Source organism: Mauremys reevesii, linkage group 2 (genome assembly GCF_016161935.1).
Source record: "Mauremys reevesii isolate NIE-2019 linkage group 2, ASM1616193v1, whole genome shotgun sequence".
In the NCBI taxonomy this organism is placed as follows: domain Eukaryota; kingdom Metazoa; phylum Chordata; order Testudines; family Geoemydidae; genus Mauremys; species Mauremys reevesii.
In genome coordinates, this window is record NC_052624.1 from 32,370,019 (window position 1) to 32,393,720 (window position 23,702).

Here is a 23,702-nt window from a genome sequence, read left to right on the forward strand (position 1 = left end):
TTTTAAAAAAAGAAAAACATGTAAACATAAAATAAAAGTCTAATTGATATTAAAACTGAAATAACAACTAAGTCAACTTGATTAAAGATATTTTCTTGTAGTAACCTCAAGCTAGTGAATTATTTAAGTTACCACACGCTAACATTCTCCAGGAAATAAATGTGGTGCTTCTCGTTCAGTCTCCAGGGTCAGTACTTCAAATCAATGAACTACTTTATTCAATCCCACACCAAAAACGAAGTGTGAAGGTGACCCAATACCTTTTCCTCTAACTCAAACCGTAGGAAGCAGGGACATAGGTCATTCATTCATTACCTCCCCCCCAACACACACTCAACGCCTCAATTACACCCTATCATCTTCACCCACTCCAACTGCCCCACCCACCCCTCACATTTATGCACAGCCAGCAGCCTTGTCAGACCCAACCTCCCCGTTCTCTCATCCTCACAGCAAGTCTTGCTCCTCCCCATGCTCCCCAGAGCCGCCCTCTCAGACTTTCCATCCCCCCAGCAGCCAGGCGCCCCCTTGCCGCTTCCCCGCAGGGGCGCAGCGCCTTGCCTTGCGGAGACGGCCGTGTTCCTGTCGCCGGGGCCGGGGCGCTGTGCTGAGGGCTAGGGAGAAGCCTGGCGGCGGGGGTGCGGGGTGGGACAGGGGCTAGTCCGCTTCCCCGCCCCAGCCCGGCCAGGCCCGACTGTGTTTACCCGCCTCTCCTAGTAACCGGCGGCTGCGGGCCCGTCCCCATAGCAACCCCGCCGGCAACGGCAGCCAGCAGAGCCGGCAGCAGAGGGGCCAGAGCCGGAGCGGGGCAAGGTACCGGGGTGGAAAGCGGGTGAAGGGGGCTCCTGTGGTCCTGCCGCTGCGAGCGGTGTGCAGGGGCTCAGCCCTCACGGGTGTGAGGGGGCCCAGCCAGGCTGGGTCTGACCCCCGCCCCACAGCGGGGGAGCCTCCCCCAATGAGTGAGAGGCCCAGGGCGGGCTGATCCCTGCCCCACAATAATGCAGCCCCCACTAGTAAGTGAGGGGCCAGGGCTGGTCTGACCCTCTGTCCCACAATGGGGGGGGGAGGGGTGTCTCACACCCAGAGATCTTGGAAACAAGCTGTTCTCCATGCCCCAAAGTGTAGGAGCCTCCCGCTGCATGTCCCCAGTGAGAGAAGACACTTAGGCCTCTATTGACTCATAGGGCTCCCGCCCCCAAGTAAGTGAGGGGGCCTGTGGCTCACATCCTCTTATTTCTACACTTAAATTAGATGAAGAGTTGGCTATGTTTACCTGCCCTCTGCGATCCTCCAGTTCTCATACAGTTGCCTAGCATTAGCTGTAAATAGGATTGTCACCTGCCTACATTTTCCCAGCATCATCCCTTTTTTGAGGTGGCTGTCCTGGGAAGTATCTGAGGGTGTTCAGTGCACACTGCCAGCTGTCCAGTTTTATGGGCTCAGGATCACCCTGGATGTTCTGAGTTTTTATACCTGAGATGTGGCAACCCAAGTTGTAAGATGCCCCTTCATTTTCAGTTTAAACTGATTTTTACTGAAAAAAAATCCAAGTTTTACAAAAAATATTTTTTTTTATCATTCAAATATATAGAAAATAATTTTTTAAATTAGGAAAATACAATACATTGCATGAGATGTATGTATTACAAATATATTATTGTGTGTATATGCAAAGCTGTCTGTTGAAGTAAGGCTATGTATTAGTCTAGACCAGTGGTTCTCAAAGCCAGTCTGCCGCTTGTTCAGGGAAAGCCCCTGGCGGGCCGGGCCAGTTTGTTTACCTGCCGCGTCCGCAGGTTCGGCCGATCATGGCTCCCACTGGCCGCAGTTCACCACTCCAGGCCAATGGGGGCTGCGGGAAGCAGCATGGGCCAAGGGATTTGCTGGCTGCCCTTCCTGCAGCCCCCATTGGCCTGGAGCAGCGAACCGCGGCCAGTGGGGGCCGCGATCGGCCGAACCTGCGGACGTGGCAGGTAAACAAACCGGCCCAGCCCACCAGGGGCTTTCCCTGAACAAGCGGCAGACCGGCTTTGAGAACCACTGGTCTAGAAGATACACACAATAAACAAACAGGCCTGCATGCAAGCTCTGAAGTGCATGCGCATCTGAATGTAATGATGAATCTCATGCCCACCACGTAGACATTTCAAGCTGTTAGCAGATAATGGTTTAAAGATTTGGCGCACTAAAATGGGAAGAAAATGAAAATCTGTATCAGAATACATTTCAGAACACAAAGAAGTATTCAAAAGTTTAAAAAAAAACAGGAGAAAAGGATGAAGTTGAGTGTATGCTCTGAGCATGGTGTGGTAGCTAAAAGTTCTAAGTCTACAACAGTAAACTGTTTATTCAAATGAAAAGTTTTATTTGGGGATTAGACCTATATTGTTTTCTTGCACTCAGAGGTGGCATTGTGTTTTGAGTTCTGTTTTAGTTCTGCAGCAAACCACATTGAATTCCATTCATCAAGCATTAATCTACTGAATACTTTTTTCTACTGAATACTCTTTCCTTTCGTCCACCAAAATAAACGGTGATATTTACCCAGCAAAATTATTAATAGTTTTTTGCACTGATTTTCACCTGTTTTTATTTTTGTAGTAATATCAACCAATAAATTCCCAGGCAAAATTAAAATAAAAACTAAAAGTGAAGGACCCTAAAAATGACAAAAAAAATCTCTTAATCCCATTGCAAACAGAGCAGAACCTATTTGCTTTTCACTTTTTGAAATGTTATTAGTATGGTTAATTAACAGAATTTTCCCCAAGTAGCCTCATTCTTTTTAATATAACATTAGCAAGCCTATTCCCCGCATTGCTGGTGCAGCTCCATTGAATTAACTGAATCAGGCCCAAAGGTGCTTATTGCTAACTATTAAGTCTACAAATGTATTCTTTTAATAGTTTGGGATCTTAAACATATTTAAAGAATAAACTATTTATTTGCTAAGGCACACATCGTTGATATTAGCTGAAAGCATGGGAGTGGCACTGACAAGAGCAGCTCAATGGACCTCGGCTGGTTCTGGAACCGGCACACTAGAACTCACCCCTTTGAATGAATCTCTTCTAAATGACATAATTAAGTTTGCAGAGAACTTCAGCTCTAGACATCCTCAAGAAGCAGTATTTGTCTTCAGAGAACCACTTGAATGGAAAACACAATTGGATTATTCAATATTTGAATTAGGTTATGAGATCAGGTAGGTCTGAATGGCAGTGGTTTTTAAACATATTAAAGATGAACTGTAAAGAAAAAAAAATGTGCTAATTTTGTATAAGGAATGTTTGCTCTTTTTATTGTATTTGTTTTCTCCTAGTTTGTTACATTGGACATTTTGTATTCTGATTTATAACTTTTCCCCAAAGGACTCTGAAAATATTTGTAGCACCTAGATTGTGACTTCACAGCTGTGTGTTGAAACCTAATCTCCAGTTTCTTACTGAAGTGGGGCAAATATATTTGCCTTTGTCTATTCTAGGAATTTTCGCACCCTATGTCTAGTGCTGGTGCAGACTTGCCAGTGCCAGCAATGAAGGAGGCACTAATGTAGGCCAGGCACAGGTGTTTTACACACTGTGAGTATGTCTAGACACCTACGGCTGGCCCTGGCTAGCTGACTTGGGCTCATGGGGCTCAGGCTGCAGGGCTGTTTCACTGCTCTGTAGACTTTTGGGTTCAGGCTTGAGCATGGGCTCTAGCACCCTGCAAGGTGGGAGGGCCCCAGAGCCCGAGACCCATGAGTCTGAGTCAGGATAGCACAGGTCAGCTGCAGGTGTCTAGCTGCTGTGTAGACATACCCTGAGTCACCTTACCTTGAAATGAGATGCAAAAAACAATGCAAAAAAGTCTTATGTAGTTATACCCACTGAGTCTTAGGTCCTGTCCGCAATGTAATTATAACTGTATTGGTGTACCCAGTTACAACATAGTTGAGCCGAGCCATGTTAAAGGAATTGTGCTACAGCTTTGAAAAGAGAAGGGTAGTTACACTTTTTTGGAATAAATTGATAAATTAAACAGTAATAAGTCACCATGACCAGATAGTATTCATCCAAGATTTCTGAAGGAACTCAGACATGAAATTTCAGCACTACTAACTGATATGTAACCTACTGCTTAAATCAGCCTGTGTACCAGATAACTGAAAGGTAGCTAATGTAACACCTACTTTTTAAAAAGGCTCCAGAGGCAATCCTGCAATTACAGGCTGTTATACCTAACTTCAGCATGAGGCAAATTGGTTGAAACTATAGTAAAGAACAGAATTATCAGACACATACATAAACATTCCTTTTATAAAGGAAAATCATGCCTCACCAATCTATGAGAATTCTCTGAGTGGGTCCACAAGCATGTGAACAAAGGTGATCCAGTGAATATAGTGTACTTGGACTTTCAGAAAGCTTTTGACAAGGTCCCTCACCAAAGGCTACTAAGCAAAGTAAGCAGTCATGGGATAGAAGAGAAGGTCCTCTCATGGATTGGTAACTGGTTAAAAGATAGGAAACAAAGAGTAAGAATAAATGGTCAGTTTTCACAATAGAGAGAGGTAAATAGTGGAATCCCCCAAAGAGCTGTATTGGGACTTGTGCTGTTCAACACATTCATAAACAATCTTGAAAAGGGGGTGAATGATGAGGTGGCAAAGTTTGCAGATGTTACCCAAAATTAATTGAGATAGTTAAGTCCAAAGCTGACTGGGAAGAGTTACAAAGGAATTTCACAAAACTGAGTGCGTGGACAACAAAATGGCAGATGAAATTCAGTGTTGCTAAGTGCAAAGTTGTGCACATTGGCAAAAAATAATCTCAACTATACATACTAAATGATGGATCTAAATTAGCTGTTACCACTCGAGAAAGAGATTTAGGAGTCACTGTGGATATTTTTTTGAAAACATCCATTCAGTGTCCAGTGGCAGAGAGAATGTTAGAAGTTATTAGGAAAGGGATAGATAATAAAGTAGAAATATCATAATACCACTATATAAATCTGTGGTATGCCCCCACCTTGAATATTGCATGCAATTTAGGTTACCCCATCTGAAAAAAGGTATAGTAGAATTGGAAAAGGTGCAGAGAAGGGCAGTGAAAATGGTGAGGGGTATGCAACAGCTTCCATGAGATGAGATTTTAAAAAGACTAGGACTCTTTAGGGTAGAAAAGAGACGACTAAGGGGGGGATATGATAGTGCTCTATGAAATCATGAATGGTATGGAAAAAGTGAATAGGGAAGTGTTATTTACCCTTTCACATAACACCAAGAACTAGGGGGCACCTGAAGAAATTAATAGGCAGAAAGTTTAAAATGAACAAAAGGAAGTATTCACACAACACACAATCAACCTGTGGAACTCATTACCAAGGGATGTTATGAGGCCAAAAGTATAACTAGGTTCAAAAAAGAAATAGGTACGTTCATGGAAGGTAGGTCCATCAATGGCTATTAGCCAAGAAGGTCAGGAACACAACTCTATGCTCTGGGTGTCTGTCAACCTCCAACTGCCAGAAGATGGGACTGGATGACAGCTGTAATGACCCTATTCTGTTCATTCCCTCTGAAGCATCTGGCACTGGCCACTGTTGGAAGACTGGATATTAGGCTATATGGACCATTGGTCTGACCCAATATGGCCGTTCTTATATTCTTATGTGTATTTCTGTTGCCAGCTGTAATATATTAATATATATTTCATTGATAGACCTTAGTTTGGTAAGTAAGGTACAGCAGCCTAACATTTCTTTCTATAAACTCTTTTGATTTTGCAAATCAACATGGTCTATTAGTAAATAGAAAGGGGAATGTAAATTAGGAGACATGGTCCATTTTTGATTCAGAGCTTTGATCAGCATTCTCAGAGTTGGGCTCTACCTAAAATTTTCCTTTAATAAAAGTTCTCTCTTTATGAAGTATCATTTTATTCTTCTAGTGGAACAACTGTTCAGTCAGAAGAAAGAGACAAAGATGGTCAACCATTGCTTCTCCTCACTGCCTCAACTATCAGAGTACGCAGTTTTAGCCAACTCTCTCGTTTGCTACATGTGGCTATGGAAAAAAAGTTAAAGGAAGCACAGGCATGCCTTCAAGGTTGGGTTTTATTTTCTTGCCCTTGAATTTTAATGTTTAAAAAAATAAAGAAAGAAACATATGTTACATTTTATTTAGTACAAATTTTGGCTTATGAGAGATTGGTTGAAAACAGTGATGTGATGAACCAGCAAACTTCTATATTTTTATTTTTTTACCTTCACTGAAGTGAGTAATATAGAGCTCTGGAATAATGTTAACATTGAATTACATATAAAGATACATGTATACTGATTGGTACCTCAACAATTATAGCAGATCATATATTCAAATCTTGGCATACTAAATGTATCCTCAGAAGCTAATAATTCTGTACTTTTAACGTAATCTCCCTTTTATAATGTTAATTTATTAAAAATAACCAACAAAAATATGTTATGCTTAAGAAGTTCATGGCTATGAACATTTTCAGATCTTTCTGATGAATGCTTTTAGAAAATATGTAATAGTATAGTTATTGGGTCATATCCAGTTCCTTGTACACAAACTGTGACTAAAAAGCACCTAAGTGTCCTAAATTAGACACCTATGGGGATGCAAGATCTGAGTAACATTCATTTGTGAAATTGGTAGAAAACAAGTTAGCTACAATTCTGATGCAGCCACAGATGTATTGGGCCTGATTTGTAAAATGCTCACACAGCGAAGGCACACACAGGGATCATGCCAGCAACTGCTATGCACCTGTGTAAGAATACTGTCACTTATTGGGCCACTGAGAACAAGAGGAGTTTATAAAACCAGCTGACATACAGTTGTGTCACTGGTCATTGTATAATACAGCTGGCAATCCTGAGCAAGTGATAGCTGGGCCTTTTATGGAATCATTGGGATTGTTGCCAACAAATCTTTTAAGACATTGTTTTATACTAAATCAAACGTCCGTAATGATGGCTTTTCTGTGAATTGAGCCCATTGACTTGATGTTTGGGCCATCGTCCAATTTTATTATCCCTGAAGGTAAATACTGACATAAAAGAAAGTTTTAGATTTATTGAATCAAGAGGTAAATATCAATGTTTATTCACCAGAAGACAGCTCCTGTTTGTTACTTGTTTGTTTTACCTGAATTTTGTTTTCATTTTGTTAAAAACTGATATATTAATGTATTTCAAATCACAATAAAGTGATGTGAAATCGTTTACTCCTACAGGATAAAACACTAACATTTTAAACCTGTTAAACCTGTTAAGGAACCCATTATCTGTCTTTTAAAATTAAATGTGTTCATATTATAAGTTACCATTGTTAAAATGCTTTGGCAGTGAGGATTTTAAATATCCTTTAAGATCAATTTTAAAGTATCATTATCTTTATATTGACAATGTTTCTCATTTACAGCCAATAGAGATCCTATAGTGAAAATTCTTGGCCCGGGATATGGGACCATTGAAGGAGAAGATATGTCTATGCTGCGCTTGCTGGATAGAATGAAAAAAGATGATGATCCTGATACAGAGATTAAAATGAAGATCTCTCTTCTTCTTCAACAGCTGGATATGCAACTACTTAACAGTTCTTTAAAACATATTTCACAGTAAGTGCATTGCAAATTAAACTGTCCATATTTAGCCAGTAAATCTTTTGTTTTGTTTTTAAATTAAATTCATTTTAACCCAAAACATGTGCTTTTGGTGTGATATGAAGAAATCACTCAAAAGAGGTATGAAAGTAATTATCTTTATTGATTTATGAAAACCAGGAAAAGTTGCTGAAAGATATTTTCTGGAGGTTTAACAATAGGAGTATAAATGTGTGTGTGTGTTTGTGTGTACATATATATGCATGCAGTGCATATGTTCTGTATTTGAAAGCAACTCAATATCATATATATAAATAAATAATACACTAGCAATTAAAACATTTTAATAGAGTTGTTCATTTCGTTATGAAAGTACCCAAAAGATTATACTGAATTTGTCAAAGAGTTGTAACAGTTTCATTTTAGTTGTGAAACTAAAATTTCACTAAATAGCTGTTTGGCTATTTTAGTTATTTTTCAACTACTCTGAAGCTAGTGAAAGGAAAGAGCAAAATCCCTTTATACAATCGTCTGATTATTTTTTTAAAATCTATTTTTATTATTAGATTTTAGACCATATTTTGTTAATTACAGAGAGGTGAGATTAAGTCCAACTGCTGTAAAAAATGAAGTGGATCTGCTCAAACATTTCTCTGGAGAAGGAGAAGATACTGTGCTGGAATCTCTTGAATATACATCAGGTTAAAATTCTACCTTTTATGTTTTTGTTTTATCATGTTTTACATTTACACATATACATTAAATATAATACATTTTATTTTTTGTTATGTAGATGTTAAAATACATTCATTATCTCTTACTGATTTAAAATGTTCTATATCATTACTTAAAAACAGAAATACACAACATGTACCTACAGATACTCAATTCTTCAACCTTGATTTACATAAATAATCCCTATTCATTTCCCATTGAATTCAGTGGGACTAATTAAGGGCTTGGTCCTGAGAAGTGCTGCACATGTGTTTAAGTGGTTTGTTGCATCAGGCCGGAATGCTCAGCACTTTGCAGGATCAAGTCCTAAATGAGTTCAGATTGTTGACATAAGTAAGGGTTGAAGGATTGAGACCTTAATTTGTATGAATTTTATAATTAAAAATCTATTCAGGTCTTAATATTAGAAATAGCAATATATTTTTAAAAATAACAAAAACACTCTTGTTGCAGATTATGAATTCTCCAATGGATGTCGAGCCCCACCTTGGAGACAAGTCCATGGGGAAATTTGTTATTTGATTGTTAAACCACATGACACTGATCCTTTGTATATCACTTGCAGCACAGCAGGAGTGTTTTTAAATGGAGTAAGTAACAATAAAAACTCAAATCTGGGATAACAGAAACTTGAGTACTGTATGCTAAAATGGGTGAGTCCTGCCTGAGGAACAAGTTTGGGAACCACTGTATTAGAGTATGTGGCCAGCTTTCTACCTCCTTTCACGGTGTTAGCATGCTCTAATAGTTCGCAATCAATATCTATGGCGTTACTTAAAGATGTTCCAGTATCTGCAGAGCCACTACATGGCCTTCAGTACATACCTTCTTTAAGCACTATGCCTTGGTCCATGCCTCTAGATTCGGTGTGGCAGTTGGCTGCAGGGCCGCCCAGAGGGGGGGGCAAGAGGGGCAATTTGCCCCAGGCCCCGAGCCCCACAGAGGCCCCCACCAGAATTTTTCGGGGCCCCTGGAGCGGGGTTCTTCACTCGCTCCGGGGGGCCCGGAAAACTCTTGCGGGGCCGGGTGCAGGAGCTTTTTCTGCTCCCGGTCTTCGCCGGCGGGGGGTCCTTCCGCTCTGGGGCGGAAGGACCCCCCGCTGGCGAATTACCGCCGAAGACGGAGCGGGACCCGCCGCCGAAGTTCAGCTTGGTCTTCGGCGGTAATTCGGTGGCGGGGGGCCCTTCCCTTCCGGGACCCGCCGCCGAAGTGCCCCGAAGACCCGCGGCGGGGGCCCCCCTCCGCCGAATTACCGCCGAAGACCAGGCTGCACTTCGGTGGCGGGTCCGGCTTCGGCGGTAATTCGGTGGCGGGGGGGGCCCCGCCGCGGGTCTTCGGGGCACTTCAGTGGCGGGTCCCGGAACGGAAGGGCCCCTCGCCGCTGAAGACCCCGGGCCCCCGGAATCCTCTGGGTGGCCCTGGTTGGCTGTGCGGTTCCATCTTCATTTCTGGACCTGATTCTGTAGCTCCCTCCTTGCCATGAGTATACTGCTCTCGGGAGTCATCTGAAGTGGAGCAAGCATAGGAACACTATTCAGAGAAGGAGACGTTACTCACCCTGTGCAGTAACTGTAGTTCTTTGAGATGTATGTCCCTATGGGTGCTCCACTACCTGCCCTCCTTCCCCTGTACTTCAGAGTTTCCTTGTAGAACTTTGTGGTAGATTTTGTGGTAGAGGGTGGTTTGTCTGTGCAGTCTCATATAACCCTGGTGCGGGGCACAAGGACATGTAGGACACATGTGCAGGCTGAACAGACACTACTAATGAAAATCTCTGAATGAAGGCATGTGGGGCGCACGTCACCTAAAGTGGAGCCCCCATAGGGACACACACATTGAAGAACTACAGTTACTGCACAAGGTTACTGCACCCTCTCCTTCCTGAGTCCCAGTCCCAAATTATTTTTCTCTCTTCTTATGATGATTGCTTGTATAAAAATATAAGAGTTTGGGACAAGTATAATAAAGAATAAAACCCCCACAAAATTTCACAGATTTTTAAGGAAAAAAACGCATACATTTTTTGCCCCAGCTATAAATAAGGGCATGATCTTCTAAACACATTCTACTGGATGAAGTGCTTACTACTATGAGTCCCATTGAAATAATAGAGTAATAGATTTTGTGGCCAGAACGGGCCATTACCATCATCTAATCTGACCTGCATAACACAAACCATAAAATGTCACTCAGTAATTCCTTCATCAAGTCCATAACTTCTGGTTGAGCTACAGCATCTCTTTTAGAAAGACATCCATTCTTGGTTTTAGTGATGAAGAATCAATCACATTGTCCTCACCTATAACTATTTCACATTTGGGGAAAATGTATACCTTCAAGTCAGTGGCACTGCTATGGGTACCCGCATGGCCCCACCATATGCTAACATTTTTATGGCTGACTTAGAACAACGCTTCCTCAGCTCTCGTCCCCTAATGCCACTACTCTACTTGCGCTACACTGATGACATCTGCATCATCTGGACCCATGGAAAAGAAGCCCTTGAGGAATTCCACCATGATTTCAATAATTTCCATCCCACCATCAACCTCAGCCTGGACCAGTCCACACAAGAGATCCACTTCCTGGACACTACAGTGCTAATAAGCGATGGTCACAAACACCACCCTATACCAGAAACCTACTGACCGCTATACTTACCTACATGCCACCAGCTTTCATCCAGACCACATCACACAATCCATTGTTTATAGTCAAGCTCTAAAATACAATCTGCTCTAATCCCTCAGACAGAGACAAACACCTACAAGATCTCTATCAAGTGTTTTTAAAACTACAATACCCACCTGCCAAAGTGAAGAAACAGATTGACAGAGGTATTCCTATCTCAGAGAACTGGAAGGGACCTTGGAAGGTCATTGACTCCAGTCCCCTGCCTTCACTAGTAGGACCAAGTACTGTCCCTGACAGATTCCCCCCTGATCCTTAAATGGCCTTTTGAAGGATTGAACTCACAACCTTGGGTTTAGGGGGCCAATGCTCAAACCACTGAGCTATCCCTCCTGCCCAAGAGCCAGAAGAGTACTCAGAAGTCACCTACTATAGAACAGGCCCAACAAAGAAAGTAAGAACGCCACTAGCCATCACCTTCAGCCCCCAACTAAAACCTCTCCAGCACATCATCAGGATCTACAACCTATCCTGAAGGACGATCCCTCACTCTCACAGATCTTGGGAGATAGGCCAGTCCTTGCTTACAGACAGTCCCCCAACCTGAAGCAAATACTCACCAGCAACCACACAACAAAAACACTAACCCAGGAACCTATCCTTGTAACAAAGCCCATTGCCAGCTCTGTCCACATATCTATTCAAGAGACACCATCATAGGACCTAATCACATCAGCTACACCATCAGGGGCTCATTCACCTGCACATCTACCAATGTGATATATGCCATCATGTGCCAGCAATGCCCCTCTGCCATGTACATTGGCCAAACTGGACAGTCTCTATGCAAAGGAATAAACGGACACAAGTCAGACGTCAAGAATTATAACATTTAAAAACCAGTCGGAGAACACTTCAACTTCCCTGGACAGTCAATTACAGACCTAAAAGTGGCAGTTCTTCAACAAAAAAACTTCAAAAACAGACTCCAACAAGAAACTGCAGCACTGGAATTAATTTGCAAGCTGGACACCATTAAATTAGGCTTGAATAAAGAGTGGGAGTTGATGGATCATTACACAAACTAAAAACTATTTCCCCATGCTAATTTTTCCCCTACTATTACTCACATCTTCTCGTCAACTGTTTGAAATGGGCTGTTCTGATTATCACTACAAATTTTTTTTTCTCCTGCTGATAATAGTCCACCTTAATTGATTAGTCTTGTGACAGCTGGTATGGAAACCCCCATTTTTTCATGTTCTCTGTGTGTGTGTGTGTGTGTGTGTGTGTGTGTATATCTATATATCTATATATATCTTCCTACTATATTTTCCACTGCATGCATCTGATGATGTTGGTTGTAGCCCACGAAAGCGTATGCCCACGTAAATTTGTTAGTCTCTAAGGTACCACAAGTACTCCTCGTTCTTATCCCTAATTAAGTTCTTCCAATGGTTAATTATCCTTACTGTCAAAAATGTGTGCTTTATTTGTAGTCTGGATTTGTCTAGTTTTAGCTTCCAGCCATTAGCCCTTAGTTGTGAGTTCAATCCTTGAGGGGGCCACTTAGGGATCTGGGGTAAAAGTCAGTACTTGGTCCTGCTAGTGAAGGCAGGGGGCTGGACTCGATGACCTTTCAGGGTCCCTTCCAGCTCTATGAGATAGGTTTATTTCCATATATTTTGTTATACTTATGTCTGCTAAATTAAAGAGCACTTGTCAGAAATCTTCTCCCCATGTAGGAAGTTATAGAACATTGTTAAGTCACCTCTTAATCTTCTCTGTGATCAGCTGTAAACAGATTGAGCTTCTGTAGTCTCTCACTGTAAGGCAGGCTTTCCAGATCTCAAATCAGTGTTGTAGCTCTTTTCTATATCCTTTCCAATTTGTCACCATCCGTTTTAAAGTATGAACACCAGAACTGGACACAATAGTCCACTAATGGTCTTGCTAATGCTATATACCATGGTATATCCCCTCCATATTTCTAGTTGCTATTCCCCTGATTACACATCCTAGCTTTCTTAGCCACTGCATCGTACTAGAGGCTCATGTTCATTTGGTTTTCTCCCACGGTCCCTAAGTCCTTTTCCATGGGACTACTCACAAAGCACCACATGCAGTAGTAACTACTTGCAGGACTGGGTCTAAGATGCTGATCATGCAATGAGTTCCATGTGAGTGGACCCTGGGGGGGCTCTGTGCTGGCACAGTGGTCAGTTGTGTGAAGATCATTGCAAGTTTGGGACTTATGTTCCTTAACAGTATTTACCTTACAGATAGAAATCTATTATGAAAGAAGAAATAATAATAATTTAAAATTGTGTCCTTTTTTAAGGGTAGAGGAAAGGAGAAAGATGATATTGACTATGAGAGAAAAAGTGACATATGTAAAGATCTTATAACATTATTAAGGGAAAGATCACCAAAATTTGTAGAGAATATGGCTAAACAGGTATGTATATTCTGATGTTATTTTATATATTGTATTGTGATATAGTGTGCTCCCATATCAGTAGTGGTGCTTAGCAGTCAGCTCATCCCAGTTATGTGGCATGGCCCTTTAAGATTTTGGGAGGCTTTGATGTATGCAAAAGATCTAGGAAATAAGATATTGGAGTAGAGGAAGCAGTCCCCAGAATATGTAATGATTGGGAGAAAGTCAGTTACTGTTTGTTTAAGGCGCTGGGATCAAAAGTCTTGCAGAGTGGGTGGGGCAAGTCTCTCTTGTCTTCCAACCATTTGGGAATGAGCTGGAAGTAGAGGGCTGTGTATATTCAGAGAGACACCAGCAGGAGAAGGCTGTCAGCTGAATCCTCTGAATCTGGGGACTCTTTGTAGAAAGGGACCAGCTGAATGAGAAGCTGGTTGAAAGCCACAGCTGGCCTGAGGTAATGAGCACAGCTCAAAGAGGGGAGCCATGGGCCTTCTGTGCCAAGGAGGGAGCAGCTTGACTGAAACCCTCTATCTCCAAGAAACAGAGCTGTTAAGACTCCTGAACCTAAAGTGGAGCTCTTTGGGGGAAGCTGTATGAACTAAATAAATTGAATCCTAGGAGAAGGGGAATACTGTTTAAAGACTCTGGAGGCAAGTAGTTTATTTCTGAACACTAGTAGTGCAAGCTGAGGGAAGTGTGCATGCAGGGCCCTGCTTGGCCAACAGGGGGGCATGTCCTTTGCGTCACTGTTACAAATAACTGCATTTGTAAGAATTACATGGGTTCTGACCAACTTGGTCTAAAACACAAACATTGCTATATAATTGACTTGCAAAGTTGTTAGATTTCTGCAGCAATGTTTCTAAAGAAAGTTAGTAAAAATCTGCTGCATATTTCATGTTTTCTGTTGTAGTTACAATGTATATCCATGATTAGATGTAGAATTTCCAAGAACTTGCAATGCCTTAATCTTTTTTGTATTAAATATATTCTTTTGTACTAAATATATTCATATCCTATAACATCAAATTATGACACTGGGAGACTATTTTTATCCTCACTCGTCCATGAGTGAGCTAGTAAGTAAAAAATATCTTTGTGATTACTGTATTTATACTACATTCTTTCAGTGACACCTTTCTAATATTTCTAACTACTTAAAATATTTTTAAAAGTTGAAATGTCAAGTTTTTAATTTGTTTGTTTTTTCTTCCAAATATATGTTTCTTTTGATAAAACTTATCTAGAGAAAGTTCTGTCAAGTATCATTATCGAACAGTAATTGCTAAAATTTTATGGATTAAGCTACCAGTTTTATCAGTCATCTGCAACTATAAGCCTCCTCCCAGAATAACTGTGGCATGATACAGTGTTATTATATACAATATATAGTTTTTATTACTATAAGTGCAAGATCCAGCCCAAAGAGAAAATGAATAATGAAAATGGCTAAATGAATAAAAAGACACTCAGATGTATATAATAGATTTCTAGGGACAAAGGAAACCACAAAATGAGAAAAATTGGAATGGCATTTACAGTACAACTTACCAGACTGTTTTTATACTACATACTAACACAGTCTTATAATACATACCATTTACATTTAATTAATAATTGTTCATACTTTGGTATCATCAACAATTTCTTTTTCTACAGTTGTTTTTCATATCACATTGGCGGCTCACAGTCATCCTGTGATCAACCAATACTCCGAGGTCCTTCTCCTCCTCTGTTACTTCCAACTGATGCGTCCACATCTTATAACAAAAATTCTTGTTATTAATCCCTAAATGCATGACCTTGCACTTTTCACTATTAAATTTCATTCTATTATTCCAGTTTCCAAGGTCATCCAGATCTTCCTGTATGATATCGTGGTCTTTCTCTGTATGGACAATACCTCCCAGTTTTGTGTCATCCGTAAACTTTATTAGCACATTCCCACTTTTTGTGCCAAGGTCAGTAATAAAAAGATTAAATAAGATGGATCCCAAAACCGATCCCCAAGGAACTCCACTAGTAACCTCCCTCCAACCTGACAGTTCACCTTTCAGTATGACCCGTTGTAGTCTCCTCTTTAACCAGTTCCTTATCAACCTTTCAATTTTCATATTGATCCCCATCTTTTCCAATTTAGCTAATAATTCTCCATGTGGAACCGTATCAAATGCCTTACTGAAATTGAGGTAAATTAGATCCACTGTGTTTCCTTTGTCTAAAAGATCTGTTACCTTCTCAAAGAAGGAGATCGGCTTGGTTTGGCATGACCTACCTTTTGTAAAACCATGTTGTATTTTGTCCCAATTACCATTGACCTCAATGTCCTTAACTACTTTCTCCTTCAAATTTTTTTCCAAGACCTTGCATACTACAGATGTCAAACTAACAGGCCTGTAGTGACCTTTTTTTCCTTTCTTAAAAATAGGAACTATGTGAGCAATTCTTCAGTCATATGGTACAACTCCTGAGTTTACAGATTCATTAAAGATTCTTGCTAATGGGCTTGCAATTTCATGTGCCAGTTCCTTTAGTATTCTTGGATGAAGATTATCTGGGCCCCCCAATGTAGTCCCATTAATCTGTTCGATTTTGGCTTCTACCTCGGATGTGGTAATATCTACCTCCATATCCTCATTCCCATTTGTCATCCTACCATAATACCTAAGCTCCTCATTAGCTTCATTAAAAGACTGAGGTAAAATATTTGTTTAGATATTGGGCCATGCCTAGATTATCCTTAACCTCCACTCCATCCTCAGTATTTAGCGGTTCCACTTCTTTCTTTGTTTTCTTCTTATTTATATAGCCATAGAACCTTTTACTGTTGGTTTTCATTCCCTTTGCAAAGTCCAACTCTACGTGGGTTTTGGCTTTTCTCACTTTATCCCTACATGTTCTGACCTCAATAAGGTAGCTTTCCTTGCTGATCACTTCCATCTTCCATTCCTTGTAGGCTTTCTGCTTTTTCTTAATCACCTCTCTGAGAAGCTTGCTCATCCAGCTTCATCTACTGCTCCTGCCTATGAATTTTTCCCCCTTTCTTGGGATGCAGGCTTCCGATAGTTTCTGCAACTTTGACTTGAAGTAATTCCAGGCCTCCTCCGCCTTTAGATCCACAAGTTCTTCAGTCCAATCCACTTCCCCAACTAATTTCCTTAATTTTTTAAAGTTAGCCCTTTTGAACTAAAAAACCCTAGTCACAGATCTATTTTTTGTTTATCCTTCCATTTAGTTTGAACTGAATTAGCTCATGATCACTCAAACCAAGGTTGTCCCCTACAACCATTTCTTCTAAGAGGTTCTCACTACTCACCAAAACCAAATCTAAAATGGCATCCCCTCTTGTTGGTTCAGCAACTACTTGGTGAAGGAATCCATCAGCTATCGCTTCCAGGAAAATCTGAGTCCTATTCTTATTACTAGCACTTGTCCTCAAGTCTATATCTGGGAAGTTAAAGTCTCCCATGAACACACAGTTCCCGTTAGTATTTACTTCATTAAAAAGCTCTCTATCCAAATCAGATCCTGGTGGTCTATAGCAAACCCCAAGCACTATCCAGGGGAGGCTGTAGTAGCTTTCTTCCCCAATGTGAGTTTTGCCCAGACAGACTCTGTCTTATCCATTCCATCCCTTCATATTTCTTTACAGTCTACCTCATCATTTATATACAGTGCTACTCCACCACCTTTACCTTTATTTCTGTCTTTCCTAAACAGCACATACACTTCAATACCTGTACTCCAGTCATGACTATTATTCCTATAATATCTGTTTTCACTTCCTGCACTAGTAACTCTAGTTCCTCCATTTTGTTACCTAGGCTCCTTGCATTGGTGTACATCAGGGATCGGCAACCTCTGGCACGCGGCTCGCCAGGGTAAGCACCTTGGCGGGCCGGGCCAGTTTGTTTACCTGCCGCGTTGGCAAGTTCGACTGATCGCAGCTCCCACTGGCCGCGGTTTGCTGTCCCAGGCCAATGGGGGCTGCGGAAAGCGGCGCAGGCCGAGGGATGTGCTGGTCGCGGCTTCCCGCCTCCCCCATTGGCCTGGAGCGGTGAACCGCAGCCAGTGGGAGCCACGATCAGCTGAACCTGCCGACGCGGCAAGTAAACAATCTGGCCCAGCCCGCCAGGGTGCTTACCCTAGCGAGCTGCGTGCCAGAGGTTGCCAACCCCTGCTGTACATACATCTTAATGTTTGCTGTTTGGCTTCACTCACATTCTTTACCTGATTAGGCACAGACATTCTACTGCCAGTATCTCCTATTAGACTGGTATCTATACTACCCTTCCTCCTTATGTCCATTCTCCTACCCAAGGCTGTATCCTTTCTTACTTAGTTTTCTTCGCTCTCAATGTTAAAATCTGGGTGGAGATTACCTGGACATCTCCCAACCATCTCCTTCAAATTCCTAGTTTAAAGCTCTCTTAATCAGTTGTGCCAGCCTCCATCCTAGAAGTCTATTTCCCTCCCTACTCAGGTGAAGGCCATCCCAAGAGAACAGTCATCTGTCCATGAATGCCTCCCAGTGGCCATACATCCCAACGCCTTCCTTATAGCACCACTGCTTGAGCCATCTGTTGAGCATCATAATCTTGTCACACCTTTGTTGCCCTTCTCTAGGAATGGGCAGAATCCCACTGAAAATCACCTGAGCCTCGATTTCCTTATGCGTCTTCCCGAGCCTTGCATAGTCTCCCTTGATACGTTCCAGCAAGAATCTAGCCGTATCATTTGTTCCCACATGAAGGACAATCAGTGGATTCTTTCCTGCTCCCATTAGGATCCTCTTCAGCCTCAGGTCCACATCCTGTATCTTAGCACCCAGCAGACAGCACACTCTTCTGTTCTCTGGATTAGCTCTGGTTTCAGGCCTCTCTGTTCTTATCAATAAGGAGTCCCCAATCACGTAGACCTGCCTTTTCCTGGTGATGGTGCAATTCTCTGGTCTATCCCCTGTTCCCTCTGGCTGCAAGTCCTCTCGATTCCTATTCTCTCTTGCAATCCTCTGCAACCCATTCTGTATCCTCCTGGGGCTCATATTTGGTGTTGTTATCTCCAGTGGCTCCTCCCCTCTTCTTATAGGACTAGCTGCTCTTCTCTTCTTCCTTGCCCTCTCACCTTCAGTGACCACCTGCTGTGCCCCTTCTTCATTTTCCAACTCCGAAAACGTGTTCCTGAGCTCTATTTCTCCTTCACTAGCCCGTCTTTTCCTCTGCCTGGTTCTCTTAGTCACATGCTTCCACTGTCCACTGTCTTCACCCAGCAGTCTCCCCTCAGAGTTTTTTGGTCCTGCTTCCATCTGCAAGTCTGAGCTTTTCCCTTCAGCCTCCTCATGTCTTTGCTCCATCATCTGCCTCGAACCCCCTTCTAAACTCAACCAGAGTTTCCACCTGCATCTCCAATCCTCGGATCTTTTCTTCCATCAGCTCTATCAGGCGGCACTTCATGCAGACTAAACTCTTTTCAGGTACCCCCTCCAGGATCATGCCGCAGCTTCCACGTCCAGTCATCTTCATTGTGTCTTCCACTGCTTGGGTCACTACAACTGCTGCCTCTGTATCTGTCATAGTCTTTCCACCTAAATCCTGTTAGTCTGGGAAACACAAACCAACCCAAAACACCACCACCCACAGCAAAACAAACCCCCAGCGAGCATCAAAACTCTGCCAGAACACCATACGCCCACTTCACTAGCCTGTCTGTTCCTCTGCATGGTTCTCCTAGTCTTCCCCCCAAACTTCTCTTGCACACTCCCACTCAAACTCCCCTGTTAACAACTCTGTGTGCTGGCTCCTGTGCCGCTGCAGCTGTCTGTGCCACTGCCTGACTGGCTGGCTACCTTGATAGGACCCCTAGTTGGAGAAGCCTTGCCTCCTAATCAGGGCTCAGCTTCTCTCCCAACACACTGCCCCTACCAGCCTCTACACATACAAATACAAATACAAATAGCTACAAATACCTTCTCCTCCAAATACCTTGCCACCAGGCTACAGCAGCTCTAAGATTTAAGTGTGTCTTTGGCTACCATTCGGACTGCAACATTAGCTAGAGTAAAAAATGTCCCATTTTACCTATTACAATAGCATCCAGTAGTGCCAATACAGTTAAAGTTGTTTCATCGTTCCTATTTACAGACCTTTCTTTATAGATTTTCAGTGGTTTATAACTCGTCAGTAAAATTAATTACACGTTGAAACTTGTCAGAAGACCTCCACCATTATTGGAATTTAGGCTTTTTAAAATATCCTCTTAGGTTTATGTAGCACCTTTCAGCCAAAAGAATCCTAAAGCATTTTGCCCAACAAATTATAATAGGAAATAAAAAAGAATATTATTTCGGACTGAATCTATAGAAGAAGTTAGGTAGGAAGAATGTTATCATTTAAATTGAAATATATCCACTATACCAAGGCTAATAGCCTTCTCCTTGTAAAACGTGCCATAGGATCTTTAGGGTACAGTGAAGTTGCATCATAGGGGCATTTAACTTATGCGATTTTAACTAAACAAAACAAAAAAGAGAAAAATAACATTTTAAATACTGTACCTGTAGTGCGGGCGATCCCACCCGCCATTCCACTCAATAAGCGTTTGACTATACGCGATTTTTGCCTGACGCACTGACTTCAGAACCTAACCCCTGCATAAGATGCGACCCCCTGTACCTCTACATTGTACATCTATATTCCTTTTGGCAGCATGTAGAGTAGCATACCTTACACGGCCCCCTAGCATGGGTCTAAACAGCAGTGTAGATGGTGAGGCACTGCTTAAGTGAATAGAGTAAAGACACTCCTGAACCCTGTGAGTGTGTATCTGGGTATGTACCATACAGAGCTCTCTACTTGCCCAAGTAGTGCCTCCCCATCTATACTGCTATTTTTAGCAGTGTAGTGTCTCACTGCCTTCCTGTTGCTGGAGTCTTTTCCTGCCACAGGGAAATGCTCCAGCAGTGGAGAATAACTCTGGCAGTGGGGAAAAACTCTGCCTGCAGCTAGAGCCTTTTCCTGCCACAGGGAGCTGCCAGAGCCTTTCCTTGCCACAGTGAAAGACTCCAGCAGTGGGGCAATGTTCTGGCAAGGGGGAGGCAGTGTGGAAAGGATCTGGCTGCTCCCCGATACCTCCCCACTGCCAGAGTCCTGTTGACACATGTAGTTACACACCATAGAGTGGATGCAGCCTGCTTTTCTCTCTCTCTCTCGTGGTTTGCAGTGTACTTATAGCCTTAATATCCACAAAGGTTCAGGACCTTAGTTTTACATTTCATTTGAAAGATGGTTCCTCCAGCAGCACAGTGGCGCCCTCACACCACACTGGAGCACTGGTTTAAGTACTGACTGTTTGGGAAGAATGCCACTTACTGAATCACCAGTATAACTTGCTTTGATTTATCTTGCCATTTAAATTCTAACCAGAACCTGGCATCCTGAGACAGGGAACATACTTCCTTTACATTTTGCATAGCATAAAGCATATTTTAAGGTGTTTAGTAAATAACTGTCAACTATGTTTAGCTTATTGAGATACGGCTCCATATGAGAAAACCCTGCACCATAAGTATCATCCTTTTCTAGCTTTTCTCAGCAGAGATCTAGGATTTGAAGTGATATAGATACTGATCTGCACACTACTAATAACAGTTTCTCCATCTGATGGTTGAAATCATTTATGGAATAACATGGAGAAGCTTGCATTGCTACTGCCTTTGCTATATCTGTTCTTTGGTTAATGGCTACAATTTTCTGTACAGTCAATCTGGCACCTTTCACAAGCACTAAAAAACTTAAAAAGCATATTGCATATGCTTGGGGAGAGTTATTAGAAGGGAAAAAATTCTTGCTGCAGTGAGTAACTGTTCTTTTTTGTAACTGTGATTTTAAGTGGTTAGAAAGAAATACATGGCATTTATCAATACAGAAACAGAATCTACAGTATGTGAGGTCTGGAACAAGTTTGCTTCGTGACATACCGTGAGAGAATTGCCTCCAAACAGTCTCCTGCTAATGTTCTCTAGGAGAAACAGGAAGAAGAGATAACTTCTTTTGGCCTAAAAACTCGCCCTCTTCTATTGCTGATACTGCACATTCAGGGTATGGATCAAGGATTCGAGTCTTGATGTTTGCATGCCAAGATGAGGAATACTGTATCTTCCTCAAGGCCCTGGCCACAACTGCCATTCTTTCAAAAGCTCGACAGGACTCCTTTCAGAACTCATCAGCACTAATTTGTAATTGACTTGGAGAAAGCAGTGTTAAGAAGGGTCTGGGATTCCTTTCATTGACCTTTTAATGCTGTTATACAAGAGAGTTGCATGGTACCTTGTTGACGCTGGTGGGTATAGCAGCTGCCCTTCATTTGGGATAAATGTCAGAAGCAGTTAAGCTCCTTTTGGAGTAAGGTAACTGAAACAATAAGAGCCACTACCCAAAATGCAGGCCACATGCAAGGCTGATCAGGAGCTGAGCTCATAAGCATGGGAACTAACGGTGTGTGTGTGGGGGGGTGCTGCAACATCCCCGACCTGCACCTGGAGTCCTGGCTTCTGGCCCCACACCCAGGGTCCCGGCTTCCGGCCTCACGCCTGAGGCTCCGCTCCCAGCTCGCGCCCAGGGTCCTGGCTGCCAGTCCCACACCTGCCACCAGCTGTGGCCTCAGCCTCAGCCCCCTTGCCCCCGTCTGTGTCCCCCCCTCCCAAAGCCAAGGCTCTGGGGGTGGGAGGCACAGACAGGATTAAGGGGGACATGAGTTTGGGGACCACTGCTTTACAGTTTCCTTAACTGGCTTTCAGCACCTCCACTACAAAGTGTTCCAGCGCCACTGGATGAGCTGTGTGGGTGGAGAGATTTATTTGAGGCTGAATGCAAAGGCAGAAGGCTCAGTATTTTTTTGCTGGGTAGAGAATGAGCAGAAAGCCAAGGACAGCTAGAGATGCGCACTTATAGTGTGAGTGAGCAAAAGCAAAGAGAGACTGATTGAGTGCTGGCTGGAAAAAAGGCTTGGAATATTGAGCAAGGAAACTGTGTCCTGTTTGATTCCTACTGTGTTCAGGGAAACAGGACTTTGTGTACATTCTTTGTAAATGAATAGGCTTTCACAACAAAACCCAACAACTATCATTTTCTCTTCCTAAGAGAAAGACCCTCCAAGATCCTGAATATTGGCTCACAAGGCAACAATACAGTATATATTTCCCCTACATGGAAGAGCTAAATTATTTATCATAAAAATGTAATTAGCTGGAAGAAAATTCTTAGAGTTCATTCTCATGTTTATGGGACTCCATTTTATTTGGTGAAATGAGCAAATAATTAGGACCCAAATTTTCAAGAGTAGACACAGCTTTTGAGTACTTCATCTTTGTGTGTCCAACTTTGAGCCACCTTGGGCCTGATTTTCAGAGGTGCTGAGCTCAGGTTTACTTTAACTGGAATAGCACATTTTTGAAAGTCAGACCTAAGGTATTTCAAGTAATTTTGGTATTAACCTTTAATATTTTGTTCTGTCTAAAAATAATAAAGTTTTAATAATACATTGTTTTAAAATCCATTCTACATCTTTGCTTAGACAAAAATAATTCATCATAACTGTATATAAATGTGAATTTACAGATCATAAGTATTGTGATGTACGAACATTTTTAGTCATGATTACTGCAGTAACAGGGTTTTAAAAAGAACATAAGAACATAAGAATGGCTGTACTGGGTCAGACCAAAGGTCCATCTAGCGCAGTATCCTGTCTACCGACAGTGGCCAATGCCAGGTGCCCCAGAGGGAGTGAACCCAACAGGCAATGATCAAGTGATCTCTCTCCTGCCATCCATCTCCACCCTGTGACGAACAGAGGCTAGGGACACCCTTCCTTACCCATCTTGGCTAATATCCATTAATGGACTTAACCTCCATGAATTTATCCAGTTCTCTTTTAAATGCTGTTATAGTCCTAGCCTTCGCAACCTTCTCAGGCAAGGAGTTCCACAAGTTGACTGTGCGCTGCGTGAAGAACTTCCTTTTATTTGTTTTAAACCTGCTGCCAAAAGGATTGATTTCACTAAACTAACTGCCTCTGCTTTAGAACTCTTGAAGGTAGAATTAATATAGAATTTAAAAATACAATAAGTGTTCCTATAAGTATGGCAAAAAGTCCCCATAGATGTATATTTTTGAAAATATACAGATTATGAATTCATTATAAATTTTGTGTATAAAATATTAAATATACTATTATTTCTGCTGATCTGGAATGAATGGGTATTCCCTTCCTCATAGCAAACT

At 42.0% G+C, this 23,702-nt stretch overlaps 1 protein-coding gene across 7 annotated transcripts in view; it reads left to right on the plus strand.

The window, feature by feature from the left end:
* Positions 1 to 448: 448 nt before the first annotated feature.
* ODAD2 (outer dynein arm docking complex subunit 2) overlaps positions 449 to 23,702 on the plus strand; it is a 165,096-nt gene continuing 141,842 nt past the window's right edge. For 3 of the 7 annotated variants that reach the window (XM_039523978.1, XM_039523979.1, XM_039523981.1), the window contains exons 1-7: positions 450 to 813; positions 2,954 to 3,205; positions 5,937 to 6,094; positions 7,436 to 7,631; positions 8,211 to 8,317; positions 8,805 to 8,941; positions 13,324 to 13,440. In XM_039523978.1, coding sequence (XP_039379912.1) covers positions 2,982 to 3,205; positions 5,937 to 6,094; positions 7,436 to 7,631; positions 8,211 to 8,317; positions 8,805 to 8,941; positions 13,324 to 13,440 — 939 coding nt within the window. In that variant the 5' untranslated portion in view covers positions 450 to 813; positions 2,954 to 2,981. The other 4 variants (XM_039523974.1, XM_039523977.1, XM_039523975.1 and 1 more) reach the window with 3 other exon arrangements.